Source organism: Hypanus sabinus, chromosome 4 (assembly GCF_030144855.1).
Source record: "Hypanus sabinus isolate sHypSab1 chromosome 4, sHypSab1.hap1, whole genome shotgun sequence".
Taxonomy (NCBI): domain Eukaryota; kingdom Metazoa; phylum Chordata; class Chondrichthyes; order Myliobatiformes; family Dasyatidae; genus Hypanus; species Hypanus sabinus.
The window spans coordinates 109,568,809-109,595,236 of record NC_082709.1 but is presented as its reverse complement, the minus strand read 5'-3'; the positions used below and the strand labels follow the sequence as shown (position 1 = coordinate 109,595,236).

The following is a 26,428-nucleotide window of genomic DNA, read 5'->3' as shown; positions in this document are numbered from 1 at the left end:
GAGATGCAGATGCTGGAATCTGAGCAACAACAGAACACTGGAGAAATGGAGTAGGTTAGGCAGCATCTATGGAAGATAGCTGACTTTTTGGTTCAAGACCCTTCATCTGGACAGTCTTGACCCAAAATGTTGACTGTCCATTTCCCTCCTAGATGCTGCCTGCTTTTCATTTGCTGCTCATGGTCAAAGGTGTTTTTCTGAAGAAACCTTTTAATAAAGGACACAATGTTCTGTTCAGTGCAGTAATGTGCAACTGAATAGAACATTGCATGGCAGAGACCAAGCCCATCCTTCACAGCACTGGGGATAAGCAGAACTTCAGCAATGACAAGAGCATCTTGCACCTAATTACCAGCTTATTGAGAAGGATTGCTGCTTCCATAATCCCAGTTTTCCTTTAACCTTGCCTATCTGCTCCAGCCAAGTTTTGTTTCACATCTCATCCTATGAACTAATGTCCCACCTGTTAAGTACAGAACCTGTCATTCCGTGGCTCCCTGGTAGCACTTTCGTAGTCAGTTGCTAAAGATTTTGCAACCACTCTGTATCCCTGGAATACTTCTAGGTTCACACTTCAGTGCCAAATTGAGGAAACTGTTGGAGGTCCTGCTGTTCAGTGGAAAGATTAAATTGAGCCCCATTTACCCATCCAGCAGAGGACGTAAGGTGCAATGGTGCACTGAGCTGCTCTTCCTGAATTAATGAAAGCAGAAGTAGATACACATCATTTGCCACAATTTCTGTCTGCAGAGTCATTGTGTGAAAGATTTTACAAATCTTGCTATGAGTTTTGTCTTCTATAATGATGCATAGCTACATTTCTTGAATCCTCAGACTGTTGTCGAAGATAATTTCAGTTCAGTGTATCAAAGTAGTACCTTGAAGGCTCAAACTCCACCCACAGTAAGTAATATTTTTTGGTGGCAAAAGGCTCTAGAGGCGGTGGCACTTTAATATTAAAATAATAGAATCCTATTAAGCATATATTTAGGGTACTTAAAATGAGATTAAGAAACGTTATGTTCAGATATTTTTAAATATATTTTAACGGTTAGATTTATAGAACATTTTGGTAAAAACCTTGCCATTATTATTTTTAATATATAATCCCCTTTTTGTTAGAACAGAGATGATAATATATAGAACAAAAATGCACTGAAAGCTGGTTGTAATTAATATAATTCAAAAACTGCAATAGAACAGGAGCAACTGGAAGAAAAGTGCCTGAAAGATACACTTACTATAAAATTTTGTTGAGAGGCAAGAGTTGCACAGTAGGCAATGAGAGAGGTGAATGATGGTTTACTTTGATGCAGCCCCACTGGATATTTCATGGTTGAATAATACAAGATAGAAGGATGTGCCAAGAAATCAGGAGGCAGCAGCAGATTGTCCATGGTTTAACTTGCAGTCCAACGAGAAAAGATCATCTTGGTGGCCCATGGCTTGGCAAATTACCAATTGCAGTTCTGTACCATCTGTTTCAAACTAGCAAACACGATAGCATTGGGATAGCAGGAGCAGCAAGGGTCATTTTCCTGCTCCCAGCTTCAGTTCACTAAGAACTGCAGCATCAACTAACCTGCTGTGCACATGCATAAGATATGTGCCCACAGCAATGATTAAAATGGCTAGTGATTTCTTCTCCTTTTCCATTAAGTAGTTAGTCATAATAAAGTAATAAAGTTTCATTACATTGTTCATTCCACCAAGAAAACTTATTTAGACAAGTATAGTCCTGTCCCTTACTTTACAAAGTGAATCTAACAATGTTAGAAAAGATTTAACTCACCAAATTTTCAAAAGCCTGGATAGATTGGATGTGGAGAGGATGGTTCCAATGGTGGGCATGTCTAGGACCAGAGTACACAGTCTCAGAATGCAAGGACGTCACTTTACAACAGAGTTGAGGAGGATTTTATTTAGTCAGAGGGTGCTGAATCTGTGGAATTCATTATCGCAGACAGTTGTGGAACTGAGTATATTTAAAGTGGAGGTTGATAGGTTCTTGATAGGTAGGAGAATGGGGTTGAGAGGGAATTCAGTCATGATCAAATGGCAGAACAGACTCGATGTGATGAATGGCCTAATCCTATTCTTACGTCTTATGGTGTAAGACTTACTAAAATTACAGTACTGAAGCTATAATGATTAGGAAAGGCTCATTAAACTGGAGCTCTTTTGTAGTTCCTCACTAAAGCTATCCTGATGGTACTTCCATAATCAATGACGTCTGTCACCAAGGATGACAGGACAGAAGGTAAGTCAGAACGCTACCACCTGCAAGTACTCTTTTCAGTCACACAATATCCTGACTTAGAATTATAAAAACAGAATACCGCAGATATTGTAAATCGAAAATAAAACTTAAATACACTGGAAATATTTAACAGGTCGGGCAGCATGCATGAAGGGAGAAATTTGTCTGATCATTTCCCATTGATGCTGCCTGGGCTACTGAGTGTTTCCAGCATCTTCTGTCTGAGAATGTCTTGGCATGTCTCCATCATGGCTAAGTCTTAGTTTTGAAACTTATTAACAAAATGCATACAATACTGGGCATATCTTTGTTAAAAGGATAACAATGGCTCAATGCTAACTAAGATAAGCACTAAATACTAGTTTGGCCTAAAATGCCTCCATTCTCTGTGTTGTGATGGCAGCAAGGTGTGCCTAGCTGGTGGTTCACAGAGCTTCACTGGTAGTGGTTTGAGCAGCTATTGCTCCAGGCAGACTTCGGTAGGATATATATTGATTAGGATACTGCGAAGAATGTGCCCTTCTGGCCCTTCGAGCTCCTCTGCAAAGCAACCCCTGATTTAACCCTAGCCTCATCATGGGACAATTTACAATAACCAATTAACCTACCAACTGGCACGTCTTTGAACTGTGGGAGGGAACTGGAGCACTTGAAGGAAAACCACACATTCCACAGGGAGGATGTACAGACAGTGGGGGAAATCTGCTGTGACTTGCCATCAAGCACTGCACTGTGACTGCTAAGAAGGTGCCCACTACTTACAGACCAGCTATAGCAATTTTATTCAAAGTCCAAATCTTGTGAAACATTAAATGACAGACACATCTACGCTCCTTGACAGCCATAACATTCATTATAGCAGTCTATACTACATGCCAAGTCAGCCTCCTGTCAGCTATCCTAATGATTGTTCCACTGCAAACTTCCATGTGAGCTTTCTCTCCTGAAGGTTGACACATCAGCTACCTCTTGGCTGGGCTTCAGTCAGTTGCTTCACAACATGAAATGTGCCACCCAGCCCGACCAGTGCTATTTTGGGAAGGGCCATGATCCAGGCTGGTGCGTGAAGGTGTCAAGTACAGCAGTATGGTGCCCTCCTCTTAAGACGGTCTCTCTCCTCAGTGGTGGGAGTGTCACCTCCTGGTGTTCTGCAGTAAGAAGCAACATAACGTGGTGAAGCGTAGGAGCGTCATCAGAGGAGGGATTATGTTAATGGACAGTAAAGTCATAATGTTGCTGATCTGAAAGGGTCTTTTAAGAGACTTTTGGATAGGTACATGGAGCTTAGAAAAATAGAGGGATATGGGTAACCCTAGTAATTTCTAAGGTAGGGACTTGTTCGATCAAACTTTGTGGGCTGAAGGGCCTGTACTGTGCTGTAGGTTTACTTTGTTCTAAGTCTGTGTCTCTTGTAGTTTTAGATATTGAGTTCCAGTTTAGGAACGTAGTTCTAAAAAGCTGACAATAATCTTTTGAGGGAGATTGTTTAAGAGACTGGCAGAAAAACATCTGAGAGCTTGAACAGGATTATACAACAAAAGCAATTCTACGACGTACACCTGTCTTAAACCATTGAGAGCTTTAGTAAAAGAACTTCAAAATCAATTCTAAAAGATACAGGAAGACAATACAGAGTAGTTAGGACAGGAGTGATATGTTCCTTCATCCTAGTTTTAGTTAAAAGTCTAGCAGTGGAATTCTAAATGAGTTCTTCTTCTCCTTCTTCTATTTCCAGCAGTTTAGACGCATCTCGGCGTATACTGCCCACCGCAGGATGTACAATTAACTACAGAATTTCAAGAAACTCAAATTCTCAGATATAAACTAGTCACACGTAGAAACTGAATAATAAACTTTTCAATCAGATGGTGGTTCTCTGGGTGGCCAAACAAAGATTTAATAGAAAAACAAAATACATTTAAGTCAGACAGCCTCTTGAACAATATTCTTCCTTCAATTTTATATTGATTACATCTCAGCAAACCATGCTGAACTGTCTCTGGACTACCACAGTCACATAATCCAGTAGGATGTTTTCCTATTATCTTTAAGTAATAGTTTAGCCCACAATACCCCAACCTAAGTCTTGCTAATTTTACCATATCTCCATGATTTAAAGAGTAACAGTCTGAGACCTTTTTAACCAGAGGGTGACCAGAAAATAAGTGCCTTCCCCTTAATTAATTTTTCCAATCCTCTGAATGAGTTGGTTGTCAATAGATTGTTTTGGAAGGTCAGTAAAAAGTGCATCAAAGTAATCTAGTCTACTCAATATAAAGGCATGAATTAGTTTATCAGTGTCATTACGTGACAGAAACGACATTCCTTTGCATTTTTCTTAAGTGTAGAAATGCTGCTCTGGTCAGTTCCTTAATGTGGGATTAAAAATTCAAATCTGAATCAAGGACAGTTACTTCTGATTTTATAAGGGAAGCCATGTTTCCAAGTTTAACTCTTTTGGCTTTGGGACCGACTAGATGTATTTCAGTTTTATCTTCATTTAGTTTAGGAAATTATTGCTCATCCATTTGCTTATTACAGCCAGACCAAAAGTCAGAGAAGGTATGGTGTTATTACCACCAGGCTCAACTGAGATATACAACTGTGCGTCATCTGCATAACAGTGGAAATCAAGTTTATGTCTCTAATGATGTTTCCTAAGGGCAGCACGTGCAAGAAGGCGAGTAGGGAACGAAAACATATTGGAGAGAGAGAGAGACAGAAACTCTGGCTGAGTGGTGCCAGACAACAAATTCTCACCCAACGTCAGAAAAACCAAAGAGCTCATTATTGACTACAGGACAAAGAAATCGAGGGGTCCATAAGCCAGTGCTCATTAGGGGGATCTGAGGTGGAGTGGGTCAGTTTCTGGGGGTTATTACATCATTGCATCTGTCCTTTGCAAGTGGCATTTCAAAGAAGGTGTGACAGTGACTCTACTTTCTTAGAAGTTGGCAGAGATTCTGCACATCATCTAAAGCTTTGACAAACTTATACAGATGCACAGTGGAGAATATCCTGACTGGTTGCATCATGGCCAAATACAGAAAGACCACTGTCCAAGGACGGAAAAGCCTACAAGAAGTTATGGATACAGCCTAGTTCATCACAGATAAAGGTCTGCCCACCATTAAGCATCTACAGAGAAAGCAGCATCCATCATCAAGGGTGCCTAACATCCAAACAACGTCTTATTCTGGCTGCTGCCATCAGGAAGGAGGTACCGGACCCTTAGGTTCCATCTCAACTGTTTTAGGAACAGTTATTACTTTTCAGCCAATAGGCTCCTGAACCTGCATAGACAACTTTACTCACCACAACACTGAACTAATCACTCAACACAACCTATGGACTCACTTTCCATGACTCTACAATTCAGGTTCTCGGTATCATTTGTTTACTATACTTATTTTACTTATTATTGTTTTTTTTGTATTTATACGGTTTGTCTTCTTTTGCACATTGGATGCTTGTCAGTCTTTGAGTGTAATTTTTCAGTGTTTCTATTGTATTTCTTTGTTCTACTGTGAATGTCCACAAGAAAATAAATCTTAGGGTAGTATCTGGTGACATACGCAGTACATACACCGCTAATAAATTTATTTTGAACTTTAAGCTTTTTAATATTGCTGCAAAATGCATTTTTGTCTCCACAGTTTTAGACAATAGACAATAGGTGCAGAAGTAGACCATTCGGCCCCTCGAGTCTGCACCGCCATTCTGAGATCATGGCTGATCATTCACTATCAATACCCAGTCCCTGCCTTGTCCCCATATCCCTTGATTCCCCTATCCATCAGATATCTATCTAGCTCCTTCTTGAAAGCATCCAGAGAATTGGCCTCCACCGTCTTCCGAGGCAGTGCATTCCACACCTCCACAACTCTCTGGGAGAAGAAGTTTTTCCTCAACTCTGTTTTAAATAACTGACCTCTCATTCTCAATCCATGCTCTCTGGTACTGGACTCTCCCAACATCTGGAACATATTTCCTGCCTCAATCCTATCAAATCCTTTAATTATCTTAAACGTTTCAATCAGATCCCCTCTCAATCTCCTCAATTCCAGTGTGTACAAGCCCAATCTCTCCAATCTCTCTGCGTAAGACAGCCCTGCCATCCCAGGAATCAACCTAGTGAATCTACGCCGCACTTCCTCAATTGCCAGAATGTCCTTCCTTAAACCTGGAGACCAAAACTGTACACAATATTCCAGGTGTGGTTTCACCAGGGCCCTGTAGAAATATTTGTACAAATGCAAAAGGACATCCTTTTGTCATTTGTCAACAACATTTGTCCTAGAATGCCTGTCCTCTATTGTTCAACTTACAGAATTACCCAAAACACAAGAGGTTCTGTGGATGCTGGAAATCTTGAGCAATGTGCACACAAACAGCAACTTAGGCAACGTCAATAGAAGCAAATAAACATTCGACATTCTGGACTGAGACCCTACTGCAGGACATCTTGTTTGGTTCATCTTGGTATTTTGTCATTTCAGGCTACTATTTCAGGTTGTCAATCATTATGATCCCTCTAACTTCCATCTTCTATTCTTGCCCTATTCCTCTTTTTCATCTACATGCTGCCTCCTATAATGCCAGCTCTATATAGAGGCAAAATTAATTGCCATCATTAGCTTAATTACTTTGGCACAACATAATGGGCCAAAGTGCTTGTTTCTGTGGTATGCTCTTCTATGTTCTGACATCCAGCTTCATTTTAGACCCTCTCTCAAAATAACTCCTTTTTGCTTTTAGACCATTGCCCAATATTTGTTTTTGAATGATCAAATTTCTTCTGAAAACAGTAGGAATTCAGACTTAGATTTTGTAGCCTTCAAATTTGTAATCTTACTTTCTTGAGCTAAACTGAGATTATGACCACCTGTATCCTTCACCAGAAAGACCAAGCAGATCCTGCTCTGTAACATCTCTTGCTGAAACTGTCGTCTTCCTATTCAATTATCCTATCACTGTCCCTAGATTTCAGCTGATGCAAGATTCTGCTGTTCATATCACATGACTTTTCCTGGGAGGCAGCACTTTAATTATGCAAAGAGACTGGTTAGGATGTTTTTCTTTTAGAAGAGACAAAGGTATACAAAACTATGATGGGCAGAGAAAGAGATTAGGAAACATTTCCCCATAGCAGAGGTGTCCAAAACTCTGGGGTATGGACATAGGGCAAAGAGCTCTGAGGCCTACACTGAATCTGAGGAAGATTTCTTTTTCACCCAGAAGGTAGTGGGAATCTGGAACACATTGCCTGAGGAGGTGATGGAGGGGAGGCAATGTGTCATCAGTGATTGGCCTGGCTATGGTGAGATGGAAGACCTGTTTCTCCACTGTTTAACTCTACAAGTATGATTCTATGACTCATTCTCTTCTCACAGAAGCCTAGATTAGGGGCAAATATGTGCGAGGTATAAAAAGCAAGGGGACAGGTGAGGGTAAGGCAGTGGACGTTGTCTAAATAGACTTTAGTAAGGTCCTGCACAACAGGCCAATGTGCCACAAGTGTCAGTGCTGGCAACTGTTGTTCATTACTTATATAAACAACGTACAAGACATGGTTATGAAGTTTTTACAGATGATAATAAAATTGGTAGTATTATAGACAATGAAGGTGGTTATCAAAATTACTAAGGAATTTGTAAATGGGCCAAAGATTGGAAAACAGTGAAGTGCAAAGCACTGCAGTTTGGGAAGTCAAACCAGGGTAGCAAGTGTACAGATAATGGGAGCTGCTGTGCAGTGTTGGGGAACAGAGGGACCCAGTTGTACAGTTCACTGAAAGGGTCGTGGTGGTGAAGTGGCATATTGCACACCGCCCTTCATCAGTCAGGGCACTGTGTACAGGAGTGGAGACTTCATGCTGTAGCTGGTGAGATGGAACATGAAGTATGATGTACAGATTTTTATAGGAAAGACATCATTAAACTGGAAAGACAGCAGAGAAAATTTAATCAGAATCAGGTTTATTATCACCAGCATGTGTCGTGAAATTTGTTAACTTAGCAGCAGCAGTTCAATGCAAAACATAATCTAGATAAATCAATTAATCAATAAATCCATCAATTATAGTAAATATATATGTACATTGAATAGATTAAAATAGTGCAAAAACAGAAATAATATTTGTTTTAAAGGTAGTGTTCATGGGTTCAATATCCATTTAGGAATCGGATGACAGAGGGGAAGAAACTGTTCCTGAATCGCTGAGTGTGTGTCTTCAGGTTTCTGTATCCCCTGCCTGATTGTAACAATGAAGAGAGGGAATGCCCTGCATGATGGGGTTCTTAATAATGGACATCACCTTTCTGAGGCACTGCTCCTTAAAGATGTCTTGGATACTATGGAGGCAAGTAACCAAGATGGTGCTGACTAATTTTACGACTTTCTGTAGATACTTTCAGCCCAGTGCAGTAGCAACCCCCCCCCCCCACCCCACATACCAGACAGTGATACAGCCTGTCAGCATGCTCTCCACAGTACATTGGTAGAAGTTTCAGTGTTTTAGGTGACAAACCAAATCTCTTCAAACTCCTAATGAAATATAGCCACCATCTTGCCTTCTTTATAGTTGCATTAATATGTTGGGACCAGCTAAGATCCTCAGAAATATTGACACCAAGGAACTGGAATTTGCTCACTCTCTCCACCTCTGATCCCTCTACGAGAATTGGTTCATGTTTCTTCATCTTACTTTTCCTGAAGCCCACAATCAACTCTTTGATCCGACTGACGTTGAATGCAACACTGTTGCTAAGACACCACTCCACTAGTTGGTATATCTCGCTCCTGTACGCCCTCTCATCTCAATCTGAGATTCTACAAACAACAGTTTTATCATCAGCAAATTTGTAGATGGTATTTGAGCTATGCCTAACCACACAGTCATGGGTGTAGAGAGAGTAGAGCAGTGGGCTAAGCACACATTCCTGAGGTGCACCAGTGTTGATCGTCAGCGAGGAGATGTTATCACCAATTCACACAGATTGTGGTCTTCTGGTTAGGAAGTCAATGATCCAATTGCAGAGGGAGGTACAGAGGCCCAGGTCTATAACTTATCTATCAGGATTGTGGGAATAATGGTGTTAAACACTGAGCTATAGTCAATGAACAACATACTGGCACAGGTGTCTATTGTCTAGGACTCTAGGTGATCCAAGGCTATGTGAAAGCCATGGGGAACGTGTCTGCCATAGACCTATTATGGCAATAGGCAAATTGCAGTGGGTCCAGCTCCTTGTTGAGCAGGAGTTGATTCTAGCCATGATCAACCTCTCAAAGCATTTCATCACTGTAGATGTGAGCGCTACTGGGCGATAGACACTGAAGCAGCTCAAACTATTCTTCTTGGGCACTGGTATGATTGTTGCCCTTTTGAAGCAAGTGGGAACTTCTGACCATAGCAGTGAGAGGTTGAAAATGTCCTTGAATACACCCGCCAGTTGGATGGCACAAGTTTTCAGAGCCTGACCAGGTTCTCCATCAGGACCTGCCACCTTGCAAGGGTTCACCTTCCTCAAAGACAGCCTAATATTGGCCTCTGAAACAGAGATCACAGGGTCACCGGGTGCAGCAGGGATCCTCACGGCTGTAGTTAGATTCTCCCTTTCAAAGTGGGCGTAGAAGTCATTGAGCTCATCTGGTAGTGAAGCATCCCTGCCATTCATGCTATTGGGTTTCACTTCGTAGGAAGTAATGTCCTGCAAACCCCGCCAGAGTTGCCGTGCATCCAATGTCACCTCTAACCTTACTCAGAATTCTTTCTTCATTCTCTAAATAGCCCTTCACAAGTCATAACAGGTTTTCCTGTACAGACCTGGGTCACTGGACTTAAATGCCACAGATCTAGACCTCAGCAGGCGATGAACCTCCTGGCTCATCCAAGGCTTTTGGTTTGGGAATGTACAGCAAGTTTTCGCAAGTACACACTCATCCACAAGGGTTTTAATGAAGTCTGTAACAACTGCAACATACTCATCCAGATTTGAAGATGAATCCCTGAATAGTCTTGTAGACACTCCTGTGCTTCCCTTGTCCATACCTTTTTGGTCATCACTGCTGGTGCTGCAGTCTTCAGTCTCTGCCTGCACTCAGGGAGTGGAAGTACAGCCAGGTGATCAGACTTCCCGAAGTGAGGGTGTGAAATAGCTCAGTGGGCACTCTTGATGGTGGTGTGACAGTGGTCCAGTGCGTTGTTTCCTCTGGTACTGCAAGTGATTTGTTGATGGTAATTGTTTATAGTGATTTTTTTTCAGCCTGGTCTGGTTAAAATCCCCCAAAATGATGGTGAAGACATCAGGGTGTGCTGTTTTGTGCATGTTGATCACGTCACTCAGATCATCTAGAGCCTGTTTGACATTGGCCTGAGGTGGAATGTACACCACTACCAAAAGGTCACTGAAATCTCCCATAGCAGGTAAAATGGACGGCACCTAATTGCGTGATATTCCAGGTCTGGTGAGCAGAATTGGGACAACACTGATACATTTGTGCACCAAGAGGAGTTGATCATGAGGCATTCTCCTCCACCTGCTTTTGAGAGACTCTACAGGAGGCTGCCAGGACTTGAGAAAGGGCTTTGGCAGGCTGGGACTTTACTCCTTAGAATGTGGGAGATTCAGGCGTGATCTTATAGAGGTGTATAAATCATGAGAGAATGCATATGAACTAAAATCGAGAGCATTGATTTAACATGAGAGGTGAAAGATATAAAAGGGATGTGAGGGGCCACTTCTTCACAAAGAGGGTTGTGTATAAATGAAATTATCTGCCAAAGAAAGTGATTGAAGCAGGTAATATAAGATTTAAAAGACATTTGGTTAATTACATAAATAGAAGAGTTTTAGAGTGATAGGTGTTAAAACTGGGACTAGCTTGGCAGGTACGAAGGTCGGCGTGGACACGTCAGTGGCTGGTCAGCATGTTTCCATAATGTAATACTCCAGCACTCAACTGGGGAATGTTAATGAATTTGGTGGTGGGAGGAGGGGATACTGCAGGGTGAAATTAGTTACCCTATATTCTTGCTCAACTTTCCTTTAGCAGTGACTTCATAATTTTCCAGGGATTTCATGTTGCCTACATTCTTAGTCCTGAAGAAGGGTCTCAGACTGAAATGTCAACTGTCTACTCATTTCCACAGATGCTGCCTGACCTGCTGAACTCCCCAAGCATCTTGTGTGTCATGCTTTGGATTTCCAGCATCTGCAGACTTACTTGCCTTGATAGCTGGAGAAATAAAACTAGAGGACTATCTGGGCAATAGCTATCATTACATGATAAGGTTTAGGATAACTGATAAGAGCAAAGCCTGCAACAATCACTGAAGAGAAACCAACGCTGGGGGGCTGAGAAAAGTACTTGGGAAAATAAAGTGACGATAATAATGGCCATAATTTTAAACAGCGGGAAACATCCAAAATGGTCAAACAAGACCAAGAGAAAAAAGGACACTTATATATAAAAGTTGAGGTGGTATGGAAAGACAAAGGCATGTGAAAAATTGGAAGTAAGAAAAGAAGTACGCTAATTATTTGGACAGGAGGGGTGAGCATAACAAGGGAAAATACAATGAGAGTGGGAAGGGTAACAAAACAATGCAGCGGGGAGCAATTAAATTAACCTGTCTGTGACAGCCGACACTGAAAATGACAAAATAAATGACACAATGTTATGGTCAGCAGGATTCCAGTCAGTATAAACTTTAACTAGAGAGCAAATACTGTGAGTCCCACAAGTCAATAGTCCAGGCTAAGTGACAGGACACAAAATCTTTCTGCATTGTGTATTTCCAGCGTAACCCAAGATGGCATATTATACTTCAGTTTTTATATGTTTGTTGTGTATCTTTACTGATGGAACAGTTGCATCTTCCCCAATAAGGTAACTAGGAATCTCAATTTCAAACTGTGTTGGTGTAACTTGCCTTTATTGATTATATCTGACATCAATTCAGTACCCAGTTAATCAAACTGGAGTGGTGGTTACAAAGCCGGGGCTCAATTTTATATATTGTTCTTTCACAAAAGGTTCCATCAAACATTATCACAGGTTGATAATGGGAATCAAATATATCTTTACAGTAATGTAATACCACTAAATCAGCATGTGAAACTGTTAATTTGTAAATAAGTCATAAAGTATCATCAGGAAATATTTAAATTCTTTGATTTTTTTTCTTTTAGAGACCAGGTTTTGTATATCAAGCCTAAATCAGATGAAGAGATTCAAGTTATCAAACAAATATCCAACCAATATCAGGTAAAAGTGAAGTCTACTGGTTTAAGACACATATCAGCATGAATCAGGAGGGCTAAAGGAAGGCGTGAGGTTGCCTGAGCAGAGAAGGTGAAGGAGAATCCTAAGGGATTCTTCAGATATTTTAAGAGAAAAGGGTTACAAGGGACAAAATTGGTCGTCTGGAAGATCAGAATGGTAACCTACATATGGAGCCAAAAGAGATAGGGGAAATCTTAAATGGATCCTCTGCATCTGTATTCACTAGGGAGACAGAAACAGAGTCTGTAGGACTGAGGTAAAGCAGCAACAAGGCCATGGACCCTATCCATATGTCAAAGGAGGGTATTTGCTGTCCTGAGGCAGAATAGGGTGGATAAATCCCCAGGGCCTGACAAGATGTTCACTCAGACCCTTTGGGAGGCAAGTTCAGAAATTGCAGGAGCCCTAGCAGAGATACTTAAATCATCCTTAGTGACAGGTGAGGTACCGGAGGATTGGAGGACAGCCAATGTTGTTCCACTGTTTAAGAAAGGTTCCAAAAATAAACCAGGAAATTATAGGCTGACATCAGTAGTGGTGAAGATATTGGGAGGTATTTGAAGGGACTGGGTACATAAGTATTTGGATAGACGTGGACTGATTAAAGATAGTCAATATGGGTTATGTATGCTAGGTCGTGTCTACCCAGTTTTATAGAGTTTTCGAGGAGGATACCAGGAAATTGGATGAAGGCAAGGTAGTGGTTGCTGTCTACATGGATTTTGGCAAAGCATTTGACAAAGTCCCATATGGGAGGTTGGTCAGCAAGGTTCAGTCACTCAGCATTCAGGATGAGGTAGTAAATTGGATTAGACATTGGCTCTGTGGGAGAAGACAGAGAGTGGTAGTAGATGGTTGCCTCTTTGACTGGAGATCTGTGACTAGTGGGGTGCCACAGGGATCGGTGCTGGGTCTGTTGTTGTTCGTCATCTGTATCAATAATCTGGATGATAATGTGGTTAACTGGATCAGCAAATTTGCAGATGACACCAAGATTGAGGGTGTAGTGGACAGTGAGGAAGACTATCGTGACTTGCAGTGGGATCTGCACCTGCTGGAAAAATCAGCTGAAAAATGAAAGATGGAATTTAATGCAGACAAATGCAAGGTTTTGAACTTCATTAGAACGAACCAGGGTAGTTCTCGCACTGAGGAGTGCGGTAGAACAAAGGGATCTGAGAGTACAGGTCCATAATTCATTGCAAATGACGGCACAGGTTGATAGAGTCATAAAGAAAGCTTTTGGCTCATTGGCCTTCATAAATCAAGGTATTGAGTACAAGAGATGGGATATTACGTTGAAGTTGTATAAGACATTGGTGAGGCCTAATTTGGAGAATTGTGTGCAATTTTGGTCATCTACCTACAGAAAAGATATAAATATGGTTGAAAGAGCATAGAGAAAACTTACAAGAATGTTGCCAGGTTTGGAGGACCTGAATTATAAGTTTGAATAGGTTGGGACTTTATTCCTTGGAACACAGGAGACAGAGGGGAGATTTGATAGAGGTATACAAAATTTTGAGGGGTAACTGTTGTGATGGAAATGAGAAAGATTCTTTGAGTCTCAAAGGCAAGGGCTCTGGACACACAGTTTTAATAATAAGGAGTTTATTTACAAGGGGAGAAGAACTTGGGAACAACACAAGCGGCTACAATATTCGCACAAACGCGCTTAGAATAGATGAGCATGGGAAAAGTCGAGTCGGCAGTACAATACACAGGAAAACGGTGTGGGGACAGAGTACAGGTACACGTACAAGGGAAAAGTAACGATGATACCTGCCACCCCTTGACTATGGGCAGGCACGGTCTCTGCTACAGGGACGACAATAAACGCTCCCACAACCCTATTCAATGCACACCTTACCACGTGTCTCCAGTGCTGTTCTGCAATCTTCAGCCCGGAGTGAAGCAGGGTGGTCCCTTGAGGATGGCAAAAAAGAGAGCGAGCCAAGCGCATGTAGCACCCTTTATAGGTCAGGGGGCAGGAGGGTCCGGCCCAGGTGATTCACCAGGGGACCAATGGCTTGGTGCTAGATGGGTTAATCCATTTAAGGTGATCAATGGTTAAGTGCGTTGATTAGTTGGGAGGGGTGAAATGTTGACTGGCATGTGGTGTGCCTTCCAACCAGGTGAGGGCAGTGCTGTCACGTGACAGGCGCAGCTCTCTGGATACAGTAAGATCAGGTTAATGCAAGCAGGTTTTTTCCACAGAGGTTGGTGGGACTACAACTAGAGGATTTGGGTTAAGGGTGAAAGGTGAAATGTTTAAGGGGAACATGAGGGTAAATGTCTTCACTCAGAGGGCCATAAGAGTTTGCAACAAGCACGTGAGCTCAATTTCAATGTTTAAGTGAAGCTTGGATAAGTACATGGATGGGAGGGGTACAGAGGGCTATGGTCTGGATGCAGGTCGATGGGACCAGGTAATTTAAATGTTTTAGCATCAACTAGATGGGCTGAAGGGCCTGTTTCTGTGCTGTACTTTTCTATGATTCCAATAGTTTGTTAGTGCTTTAATTTTCCCTTTCATTAAACACTTTGAATTATTCCACAATTTACTTTAGAATTCTATGATGTACTTTAGGGACATATAATCAAAATCACTCAGACCATTTAAACTAAGTTCAATGCTTTTCTCCACTGTCTAGCTCAGCAGAATTGCCTCTGTTTTGGTTCTGCATTTATCTATAACCAGAGCAGAATAGCAGGACTGCTCTTTGGCCTGGTGTATTCTGCTTTCAAGAACTGTTCAATATACGTATACTTAAATATGATGACTAAGTACAACTTAGCTGGTCGTCATCCCGTTGTTTTTTATGGAGTCTTGTGTACAAACTGGAAATGATTTTTCCAACAAAGAGCCAACTTCAAAAGTACAGTACCTCGGCAAAAGGTATATAATTTGCTGTAAAGTATTTTGAGACATACCAATGGCATGAAAATCACTAAATAATTCCTTCCTTTACACATTCCCTCCTAACAATTTTTTGTTTTCTTTCTCTGAACCATTAGAGTAACAGCAAACTCCCAATCTGGTTCGAAGTTCAAAATTCAAAGTAAATTTATTATCAAACTACATATATATCACCATATACAACCCTCAGATTCATTTTCTTTCAAGCATTTGCAGTACAACAGAGAACTACTATGGCATCGCTGAAAAACTCCACTCAAAGACTGACAGACAACCAATGTGCAAAAGACAAACTGGGCAAATAATAAATAAATAAATAATGCCGAGAACCTGAGTTGTAGAGTCCTTGAAAGTGAGTCCATAGGTTGTGGAATCTGTTCAGAGTTGAGATGAATGAAGATATCCACACTGGTTCAGGAGCCTGATCGTTGTAGGGTAGTACCTATTCCTGAGCTCGGTGGTGTGAGACCTTAGGTTCCTGAACCTCCCCCACCCAACCTCCAATGGCAGCAGCGTGAACAGAGCATGGGCTGGATGGTGGGGATCTTTGATGATGCTTTCTTGCAGCAGCACTCAGTGGCAGGGAGGTCTTTGCCATTTTCTGTTCATGGGCATTGGTGTCACCATATTAGGCTGTGATGCAGCATCCAGCATACTCTTGACTGTACATCTGTAGAAGTTTGTAAAAGTTTTATATGGCATTGCAAACCTGCACAAATGCCAAAGACAACAGAAGCATCGTTATGCCCTCTTTGTGATGGCAGTTACCTGCTGGTCCTCTGAGAGATTAACACCAAGAAATTTAAAGTTACCCACCCCTTGTGGGTGGCATTGATCTTTTTGAGCATCATCAAGAAACCAAATTAATGAAAATATTAAAGAACTGATGGAAAGACTTTGTGGACTGAGGAGCTCAATCACTCGTGCAAGATATCCAACAGCTGAAATGCTCCTGGACCCACAGCCATACATTTGATCTACCCTGGCTTTTGTCAATGGCAAGCTCAAGATGAGTGACTAACCAATGAGATTGCCATTGAATGCTAGGGGCAAGAGGCTAGATTCTCGCTTGGTGATAGATATTAATCAGTACATCGGTCATCCCCATGATACTTACCTCTTGCCCCAGTGCTGACTAGGTCTTACTATTTGAAAAACAAGGCTGCTTCATTTGCCGGCAGGCTGCAAAAGGATCTGCTACTATCTGTTAATATCCCCATTTCTGACATAATTAAAGAACTTTACTATGCAAGGTGAGGCAGCTGAAGATTTTGTCCCCAGAATGCTGCCCTGAGGAGTTTGTTTATTGATGTCCTGGACTGGGGATGATTCACCTTCAACAAAACGACGACTTCATTGTGTAATGTTCTAGAAGTGAATAACCTCTTCTCAGGCTTCCAGACAGATACAGGTTTCCTGCACCCAGCTGGAAGACTGAGAAGTGTTTGTTCGTCACATATACCAGCAAAGCGCTAGATCTTTGTTCTAGAAGTGTTTCCCCCTTGGTGCCCATTGAGAATGTTCATTCACATTTATTCAAATGCTGTCTTGATATCAAGGGTAGTATTTCTCACCTAACCTCTGTAAAACAACTCCAGCATGTTTTTGGAAAGGACTGAGCTTCTGTGTGCACACTGTTGGTGAGCAGAGCTGTGTGACAGCAATGCCTTCCATCACTTACAATTGAGAGTACACACTTGATGGTAATTCCCTGAATTTTATCCGTCCAGCTGTTTGTAAGCAGGACAAACATAGGCAATTTTACATATTGTTGAGCAGATGGCACTGAAGCAGCTTGCCTAAATGTATTCAATACTCTTAAGCCTTTTCTTGATCTCGTGAGGGTGAAGTAAGTAGGCTGAAAGCTGTCTTCTTTGATGGTGAGCAAACACAGGAGGAAGCTGTGGCTGATCACTTACTTGGCACGTCCTGCCGAAAGTGACTGCTACCACTTCACCCTGAGCTCTCAGATATAGTGTACATGCTGAACCACACTGGGATGAGGCTTCTTCTGGAATTTAATTTGAGACTGATCTGACACACTGGTTGTGAAATTGCTTAATCGTGGCTATTTAGCATAGATGAAGTCCCGCGTTACAGCTAATGTCACAGCCACGGATTCAGCAATGCCGCAGATACACCAATTGCGCTTGTGAATATGCAGATGTCAGCTAAATATTGTTTCATTGTGATGGTATTTAACTCCATTCTTTTCATCGTAGTGCTTGTCAAGACTTGAGCAAAGCACAGCAATGTTTTGCCTGAGAAATTGGACTATTGAGTCAACTGACTCTGAAGACTAGTGGTATTTGTTTTAAATTTAGTTATTCCTTTCAGCCGCAGTGCTGGCTTCATTTTCCATTTGGGAGTTTTAGTTAACGGCCCTGTTTGGCCTAGAGTTTATTGTTTTCTTTCCCCCTCTAACCGGTCGCATTAAAAGTCTGTGAACTACCAACCCACTACAGTGTCTCTCACTCTGCACTTGGGCCATATTCAAGCACAGTGCCAGCTAAGCTGTCTGCAGCTACCAACACACTCTTCTGCATTCCTTTTTTTACAATTTGTTTTAATTGAAGTTTCAAATAGTTTTTTCTCTTTCTTTCTGTAACCTATCAACCCTTCCCCCCCTCCCCCCTAACATATCCCTGTAGAAGAGAAAAAAAAGAGAGAAGAAAAAAGAAAGAAAGAGTGCCTGGATATCGAAAGATCCCCACATGCTCCATGGAGTTCGTAATAACTTTAGTATATATATTTATTTCTTTCCCCATATAACCAATTATTTCATCTTCAGAGCACCCATATATTTAATCCTGTCTTTTGTAAAAAACGGCGCCTAATTTATCTCTTAAATAAGCCCTTAATTGGAAATAACAAAAAAGAGTGTTGTTTGATATTTTGTATTTATTCTTTAATTGATCAAACGACATTAATATACTTCCTTCAAAACAATCTCCTGTACATCTAATCCCTTTTTGAAACCAGTTATATAAAAGTTGGTTATCCATTGTAAAAGGAATAAGTTTAATTTGAATTAAAGGTCTCTTTGCTAATAAAGATTTCCTTATCTCATCATCAACATTTATCTTATTCCATAAATCAATCAAATGTTTTAATATAGGAGATTCTTTCTTTTCCCATATCCATTTAGATTCCCACTTACATATAAAATCTTCTGGCATATTTTCTCCTATTTTATCTAGTTCTATTCTAATCCATGCCGATTTATCTTCATAAAAAAAGATGCAACAAATCCAAGTTGATTTGCTTTATAATAATTCTTAAAGTTTGTAAGTTGTAACCCTCCTCGGTCAAATTTCCATGTCAATTTTTCCAACGATATTCTCGACATCTTACCTTTCCAAAGGAACTTCCTCACACATTTATTTAACTCTTGAAAAAACCTCTGCAGAAATTGTATTGGTAGTGTTTGGAATAAATATTGTTATCTAGGGAATACATTCATTTTTACAGCATTTACTCTGCCTACTAATGTTATTGATAACGTCATCCATTTATCAAGATCTTCTTGAATTTTTTTCAATAATGGTAAATAATTTAATTTGTATAAATTCTTTATATCATTATCAACTCTTGTACCTAAATATTTTATACCATTTATCGGCCATCTAAATTGAGTTCTGGTCGACATTGACTATAATCTCCTTTAGTAAGGGATAGAATTTCACTTTTATCCCAATTTATTTTGTAGCCTGATATTTTCCCATATTCTTCCAATCTAGAAGATAATTTACGCAGCGAATACAATGGGTTTGTTAAATAAAGCAAAACATCACCAGCAACTAAATTAATCTTGTATTCCTCCTGGTTAACTCTGAAACCCTCAGTATCTGGGTCCATTCTAACTAATTCAGCTAATGATTCTATCGCCAACACAAATAAAGCAGGTGATAATGGACAACCTTGTCTAGTTGACCTTGTTAACTGAAATGATGTTGAAATTTGACCATTTATGACTAATTTAGCTTTGGGATTAGTATTTAAGGTTTTAATCCATTTTATAAAAGATACTCCTAATCCATATTTTTCCAATACCTTAAATAAAAAATCCCATTCCAATCTATCAAATGCTTTTTCTGCATCTAAGGCAACTGCCACACTCATTTCCTCCCTTTTTTGTGCCAAGTGAATTATGTTGTAACTGAGTTACATTATCTGCTGATTGTCTATTTTTGATAAATCCTGTTTGATCCATATGTATTAATTTTGATAAGTATTTAGATAATCTATTAGATAAAATTTTTGCTATTATTTTATAGTCGGTATTCAACAAAGAAATAGGTCTATATGATGTTGTCTTTAAAAGCTCTCTATCTTTTTTTGGCAATACTATTAAAATAGCTGTCGAAAAAGATTCTGGAAGTTTATGCGTTCTTTCCGCTTGATATATTAACTCCATAAAAGGAGGAATTAGTAAATCTTTAAACTTTTTATAAAATTCGGGTGGAAAACCATCTTCTCCTGGGGATTTATTACTCTGAAGATATATAAAAGGCATATCTAATCCCTTCTGTTCTTCCGTATTCAATTTTAGTAGAGTTATTTGTGATGAAAACCTTTCTATCTCAAAATTATCATTTTGTGATTCTGATTGATACAGTTCAGAATAAAAATTCTTAAAAGTTTCATTAATTTCTAAAGGTTTATAAGTAATTTTATTTACAATTGTTCTAATTGCATTTATCGTTTTAGAAATCTGGTCTGTTTTTAACTGCCAAGCAAGAATCTTGTGTGATCTTTCACCTAGTTCGTAATATCTCTGTTTAGTTCTCATAATTGCTTTTTCTGTTTGGTATGTCTGAAGTGTATTATATTGTAACTTCTTGTTAACAAGTTGTCTTCGTTTTTCTTCTGTCATATATCTTTGAGATTCTTTTTCTAATTTTGTAATCTCTTTTCCCAATTGATCTATTTCTACCATATAATCCTTCTTAATTTTAGAAGTATAACTTATTATCTGGCCTCTCAAATATGCCTTCATTGCTTCCCACAATATAAATTTATCATCAACTGAATGTAAATTTGTATTTAAAAAAAAACTGAATCTGCTTTTTCATGAAATCACAAAAATCTTGATGTTTTAATAATATTGAATTAAATCTCCATCTGTAAATCGATTCCTCTTTATCCATCATTATCATTGTCAAGGGGGAATGATCTGACAATATTCCTGCTTTATATTTCATATTTTTCACTGTCATGAATATTCGTTGATAATAGGAAAAAAATCTATCCTTGAATAAGTTTTATGTCTATTTGAATAAAATGAGTAATCTTTCTTTTGGATTAATCCTTCTCCATATATCAATCAAATTTAAATCTTTCATCAATGATAAATTAATTTTGCTACTTTTGATTTTGTAACAACCTTTGTTGATCTATCTAAAACTGGGTCTAGACAAAAATTAAAATCTCCACCTATTAATATTTTGTCATGTGCATCAGCCAAATTCAAAAAGGCCTCTTGTATAAATTGTACATCATTTTCATTTGGTGCATAAATATTCATAAGAGTCCATAGTTCTGAAAAAAATTGACAATGTATAATTGCATATCTCCCCGCCAAATCAATTAATACATTTTGTATTTTAATTGGTAAAGTTTTATTAACTAAAATTGCAACTCCCCTCGCCTTTGAATTAAATGAAGCTGCAGTAACATTTCCGACCCAATCTCTTTAATTTCTGATATTCTATCTCTGTTAAGTGTGTTTCTTGTAAAAAAGCTATATCTATTTTCATTTTCTTAATGTTAAAATTCTTTTTCTTTTCACCGGTCCATTAAGCCCATTAACATTAAAACTTTAAAAATTCAATAAATTAGTCATTATTTTTAATAGGGTTACTCCAGTCTATAATAATACCTAACCTTTCAACTGTTGTAGTACCTTGGGGAATCTTTTTAAAATTCTCCATGTTGCTATGTGTCTCCCCCCCGCCCCCCGATTGTCCAGGCAAAGAAAGAAAGATAGAAGAAAAATAGATTATAAAGAAAAAAGTAACAAAATACCCCCCTACTAATGTTGTGAATAAAAAAAAACACAACATTACCCCCCACCGTTGTGCGGGTCAATGGCAATCGCCATGATTACACACGTGAATCCCGTAGCAATCGATCCGAAGCTTCCCCAGCTTCCCCGTAACATAAAAAAGTATATGTACAAGAAGGAAAAAAAATGACACTACTCTCGATTAATATTTCTCAAATTTTTACCTTTCTCCCCCTGTATCATATAATTAAGAATATATTTAAATATTCTTCTGTCCTTAAACATCCATCAACTCCATTCACTGTCCCTGTCTTCATCGTTAATCCGTTTCACTTTTAAATCTTTGGCTGTGGTAGCGAATATTGGGAGTTCTTGTGCAAATTCTTCAGCATTCCGATAATCAGTAAAAAATCTTCTTTTTCCATCATCCAAAAAAATTATCAAGATTGCTGGGTGGCGCAATATAAATTTATAACTCTTTTCCCATAAAACTTTTTTCGTTGGGTTAAACTCCTTCTTTCTCCTCAAAAGGTCATAACTTATATCAGGATAGAAAAGAACTGTTCTCCCTTCCATCATCAATGGCCCATTTCTCTTTCTGGTGCGTTCGGCAGCCGCCTTCAGGATCTTTTCTTTATCTTGATATCTTAAGCATTTTATCAAGATTGATCGTGGGTTTTGATCAACTTGAGATATTGATCTTAAGGCTCTGTGAGCCCTTTCAATTTCAATTAACTGGGTTCCTTCTTCCATTTCCAAAATTTCGGGAATCCATTTTTGAAAAAAATTTATTGGATCCTCTCCCTATATACCTTCTTTCAGTCCAACAATCTTAATAGTATTTTGTCTGCTAAAATTTTCAAGCACATCCACTTTTTCCAATAACCATTTTCTTTCTGATGCCCGGGCAGAAATATTATCTTCCATTTTATTCACTCTATCAATGGTGTCTCCCATTGTTTCTTACAAGTTTTTAATTTTCTTGTCCATTTTGTCCTGTCTTTTCATCATTTTATCAAACATAATCTTAATATTGTTATTATCTTTTTTTTTACTTTTAATGCTTTTAATTCATGCATTATTTGCACCAAAGATTTTTTAATGTCTCCAATATCACCTCCAACCTCTTCCTGTTGCTCTTCTTTGTTTGTCTCTTCATCTTCGTCTGATTTATCCAGAGAATCTGATTCCACCTCATATTCACATTCACTTTCAATTCCGATCATAGCTGGGATTTGTAGTTTGGGTTGCTCGTGTTTGCGCATGCCCCTTCCTTCACGCATGCGCAATTCCTGTTGCTCTTTTTTTTGGAAACGGTTGATGTTGCCGCAGTTTCCTGTTCTGTATCGCCAGAGGTAAAATGCACTTGAGCCCGAGGCTCTTTCATGGCATCCGGCCTTGATTCTTTTCCAACTTATGTTGTCTTCAAAGCAGTAGTTTTCTTCTGCTTCTGTTTAGGAGGCATATCTTAAGACAATTTTTTAAAAGTATTTACTAACTTTTCTTCACTTAAACATTATTTTACTGGTTTTTTACGGGAGAGCTGGATTTCCACGTTTCGATCCTACGTCATCACATGACGTCCCCCCCACTCTTCTGCATTCCTCACAGAGCCTGGGCAGAGAGATTGATGTGCCAGGCTATAAGCATACAGACTGTAGTGGTGTTCATGCCACCCCATGATTGCCCAGTCTTGCCAGGCCTATCCCATTTACCATCACTGCAATACCACACAATATCACAGAGGATGTCCTCAGTGTGAAAGTGGGATGCTGCCTCTGAAAGAGCTGTGCAATGGTCACCTTTACCAATGCTGTTATAGATAGATCCAACTGCTTTAAGAGTCAAGTAGATTCACCCATCATATTAGGTCACTCACTATCTGCCTCACTGGCAATGCAGAACCCACACCACCATAAAATGCTATACATAGTGCCCCTCCCTGTAAGGTGGCCAGGCCAGAAAATGTCCCAGGCTGAGTACTCGGGGAGTGTGTTCACTGACGTCTTCACGGACATCTTCAACACTTCACTCATCCAGGCTGCAGTCCCCACAGGCTTCAGATCAGCCACCATCATCCCTGTCCCAAAGAACTCTGCAGAACTAAACAACAACTTTGCAACGTTTTCCTCAACGCTTGAGAGTTACTATTAAAAACTCCATTTCCGCCACATTGAGACACTCACCAAGATGCCTACCGACAGAGCTGCTCTATGACAAATATCTCCACATCTGTCATGGATCTGGCCCAGACACACCTAGAAAGCAAGGACACTTGTGTCAGAATGTTGTTTCTTGATTTCCACTCAGCATTCAACAATCTTGCCCAACAGACCTTGGTGAGCAAACTCCTACTCCTCTGCCTAAGTACACCACACTGCAAATGGGTGTTGGACAGACCTCCATCAGGATGCACAACTGCTCCTCCCTCTGCATCTTCCTCACAGGAGCAAACCTCCCCCCCACCCCGGCTATGTGCTGAGCCAATCATTGTACACTCTTCTCCCACTTGGCTACATGGCCAAATAACTGAGTAATCACATTGTCAAGTTTGCTGATGACTCAACAGTGGTGGGGCTGATCACCAACAACAATGAGATGGCCTACAGAGAAGAGGTGGAAGAGTTTGAAGCCTGGTTCCAGGCAAATAATCTCTTCCTCAATGCCAACAAGACAAAGGAGATTATTATTGACTTCGCACTCACTCCCACAACCTTCTTTACATTGGTAGCCAGTGGTGAAAACTGAACAGTTTCAGACTTCTGGGAGAGCACATTACACACGACCTCTCATGATCTTAGAACATTTTCATCCAAGTCATTTATATACATCACAAACAACAGAGGCCCAAGCACCTGATCCCTATGGAACACCAATGACAACATACTCCAGCCAGATAACAACCTTCCACCTTTAATTGCTGCTTTTTCTATCGCACATTATTAACCTGAACTTAAATTTCACATCTACTACAGTGGTGGTTGATCTAGGATCTCTGGATCGTCATTTTATGCCTCTGGACTATTGGTCCTGTAATTTAATTTCTGTGCCACCAGTATTGACAAAATCTAGAAACCAACTTGCTCATTGTAACCTTGAACAAACTCCAATCTGAATGGAAAATCTCATTCATTTGGGACTCAGAACTGCTGTGATATTGCTCCCTTATTGAAAGCACACAACACCAGGAGCCACCATGAAGCAAACCACAAGCTCTCATCCTCCTGTGTCAAATATAAGGAGCAATTAGGTAACAGTATTTAAATCATGGCCAACCAGCCATGACATTAAGTTCTGCAGTCATAACAACTGAAGCTAGTTTTCCTTTCATCTCTCATTATTCACAAACAGGAGAAAATCTGCAGATGCTGGAAATCCAAGCATCACACACAAAATGCTGGAGGAACTCAGCAGGCCAGGCAGCATCTACGGAAAAGAGTACAGTCGATGCCAAGACCCTTCAGTAGGACAGGCACTCGGTGAATCGGGCTCCCAATCTACGTCAGGTCTCACCAATAGACGGGAGGCCACACTGGGAACACCGGATACAGTAGATGACCCCAACAGACTCACAGGTGAAGTGTCGCCTCACCTGGAAGAACTGTTTAGGGCCCTGGATGGTAGTGAGGGAGGAGGTGTCAGGGCAGATGTAGCAGTTGTTCCGCTTGAAAGGATAAATACCAGGAGGGAGACCAGTGGGGAGGGACGAGTGGACAAGGCAGTCGCATAGGGAGCGATTCCTGCGGAAAGCAGAAAGTGGGGTGAATGGAAAGTTGTGCTTGGTGGTGGGATCCCGTTGGAGGTGGCCGAAGTTCCAGAGAATTACATGCTGGGATGCGGAGGCTGGTGAGGCGGGAGGCGAGGATAAGAGGAACCCCATTCCTGATGGAGCGCTGGGAGGATGGGGTGAAAGTAGACGTGTGTGAAACGGATGAGATGCGGCTGAGGGCAGCATTGATGGGGGAGGAAGGCAAGCCGCTTTCATTCAAAAAGAAGGACATCTCCTTCATTCTAGAATGAAAAGCCTCATCCTGAGAGCAGATGTGGTGGAGATGGAGGAATTGAGAAAAGGGGATGATGTCTTTACAAGTAGCAGGGTGGGACGAGGTGGAGTCGAGGTAGCTGTGAGAGTCTGTGGGTTTGTAACAGACATTGATGGATAAACTGTCTCCAGAAATAGAGACAGGGATCGAGAAAGGGGAGGGAGGTGTCGGAAATGGACCAGGTAAATTTGAGGGCAGGGTGGAAGTTGGAGGCAAAGTGGATGAAGTCGATGAGTTCAGCATGTGTGCAGGAAGCAGCACCAATGCAATCATCGATGTAGCATAGGAAAAGTGGGGGAGTGACCTGAACTATAACTCCAGCTTCTCCGACAGGATCCCACCAAACACATACTGTACCTCCGCCATCTCCAATAGGATCCCACCATCAATCACAAACTGTACCTCCGCCATCTCCGATAGGATCCCACCAAACACATACTGTACCTCCACCATCCCCGATAGGATCCCACCAAACACATACTGTACCTCCGCCATCTCCGACAGGATCCCACCAAACACATACTGTACCTCCGCCATCTCCGATAGGATCCCACCAAACACATACTGTACCTCCGCCATCTCCGATAGGATCCCACCAAACACATACTGTACCTCCAGCATCTCCGACAGGATCCCACCAAACACATACTGTACCTCCAGCCATCCCCGACAGGATCCCACCAAACACATACTGTACCTCCACTACTCCAACAGGATCCCACCACAAACACATCTTTCCCTTCCCCCCAACTTTCTGCTTTTCACGAGGATCGCTCCCTATGCCACTCCCTTATCCACTTGCCCTCTCCACTGATCGCCCTCCTGGCACTTATCCTTGCAAGCAGAACATGTGCTACAGCTGCCCCTACACCATTCAAGGCCAAAACAGTCCTTCCAGGTGAGGTGAC

General features: G+C 40.6%; 1 protein-coding gene across 1 annotated transcript in view; it reads left to right on the top strand.

The window, feature by feature from the left end:
- The first annotated feature begins 12,030 nt into the window (after positions 1-12,030).
- The window catches only part of LOC132392323 (carboxypeptidase B2-like), a 46,921-nt gene continuing 32,523 nt past the window's right edge, over positions 12,031-26,428 (top strand). The window contains exons 1-2 of the mRNA XM_059966143.1: positions 12,031-12,154; positions 12,457-12,532. Of these exons, the coding sequence (XP_059822126.1) occupies positions 12,078-12,154; positions 12,457-12,532 (153 nt within the window). The 5' untranslated portion in view covers positions 12,031-12,077. The remainder of the gene's footprint in view (positions 12,155-12,456; positions 12,533-26,428) is intronic.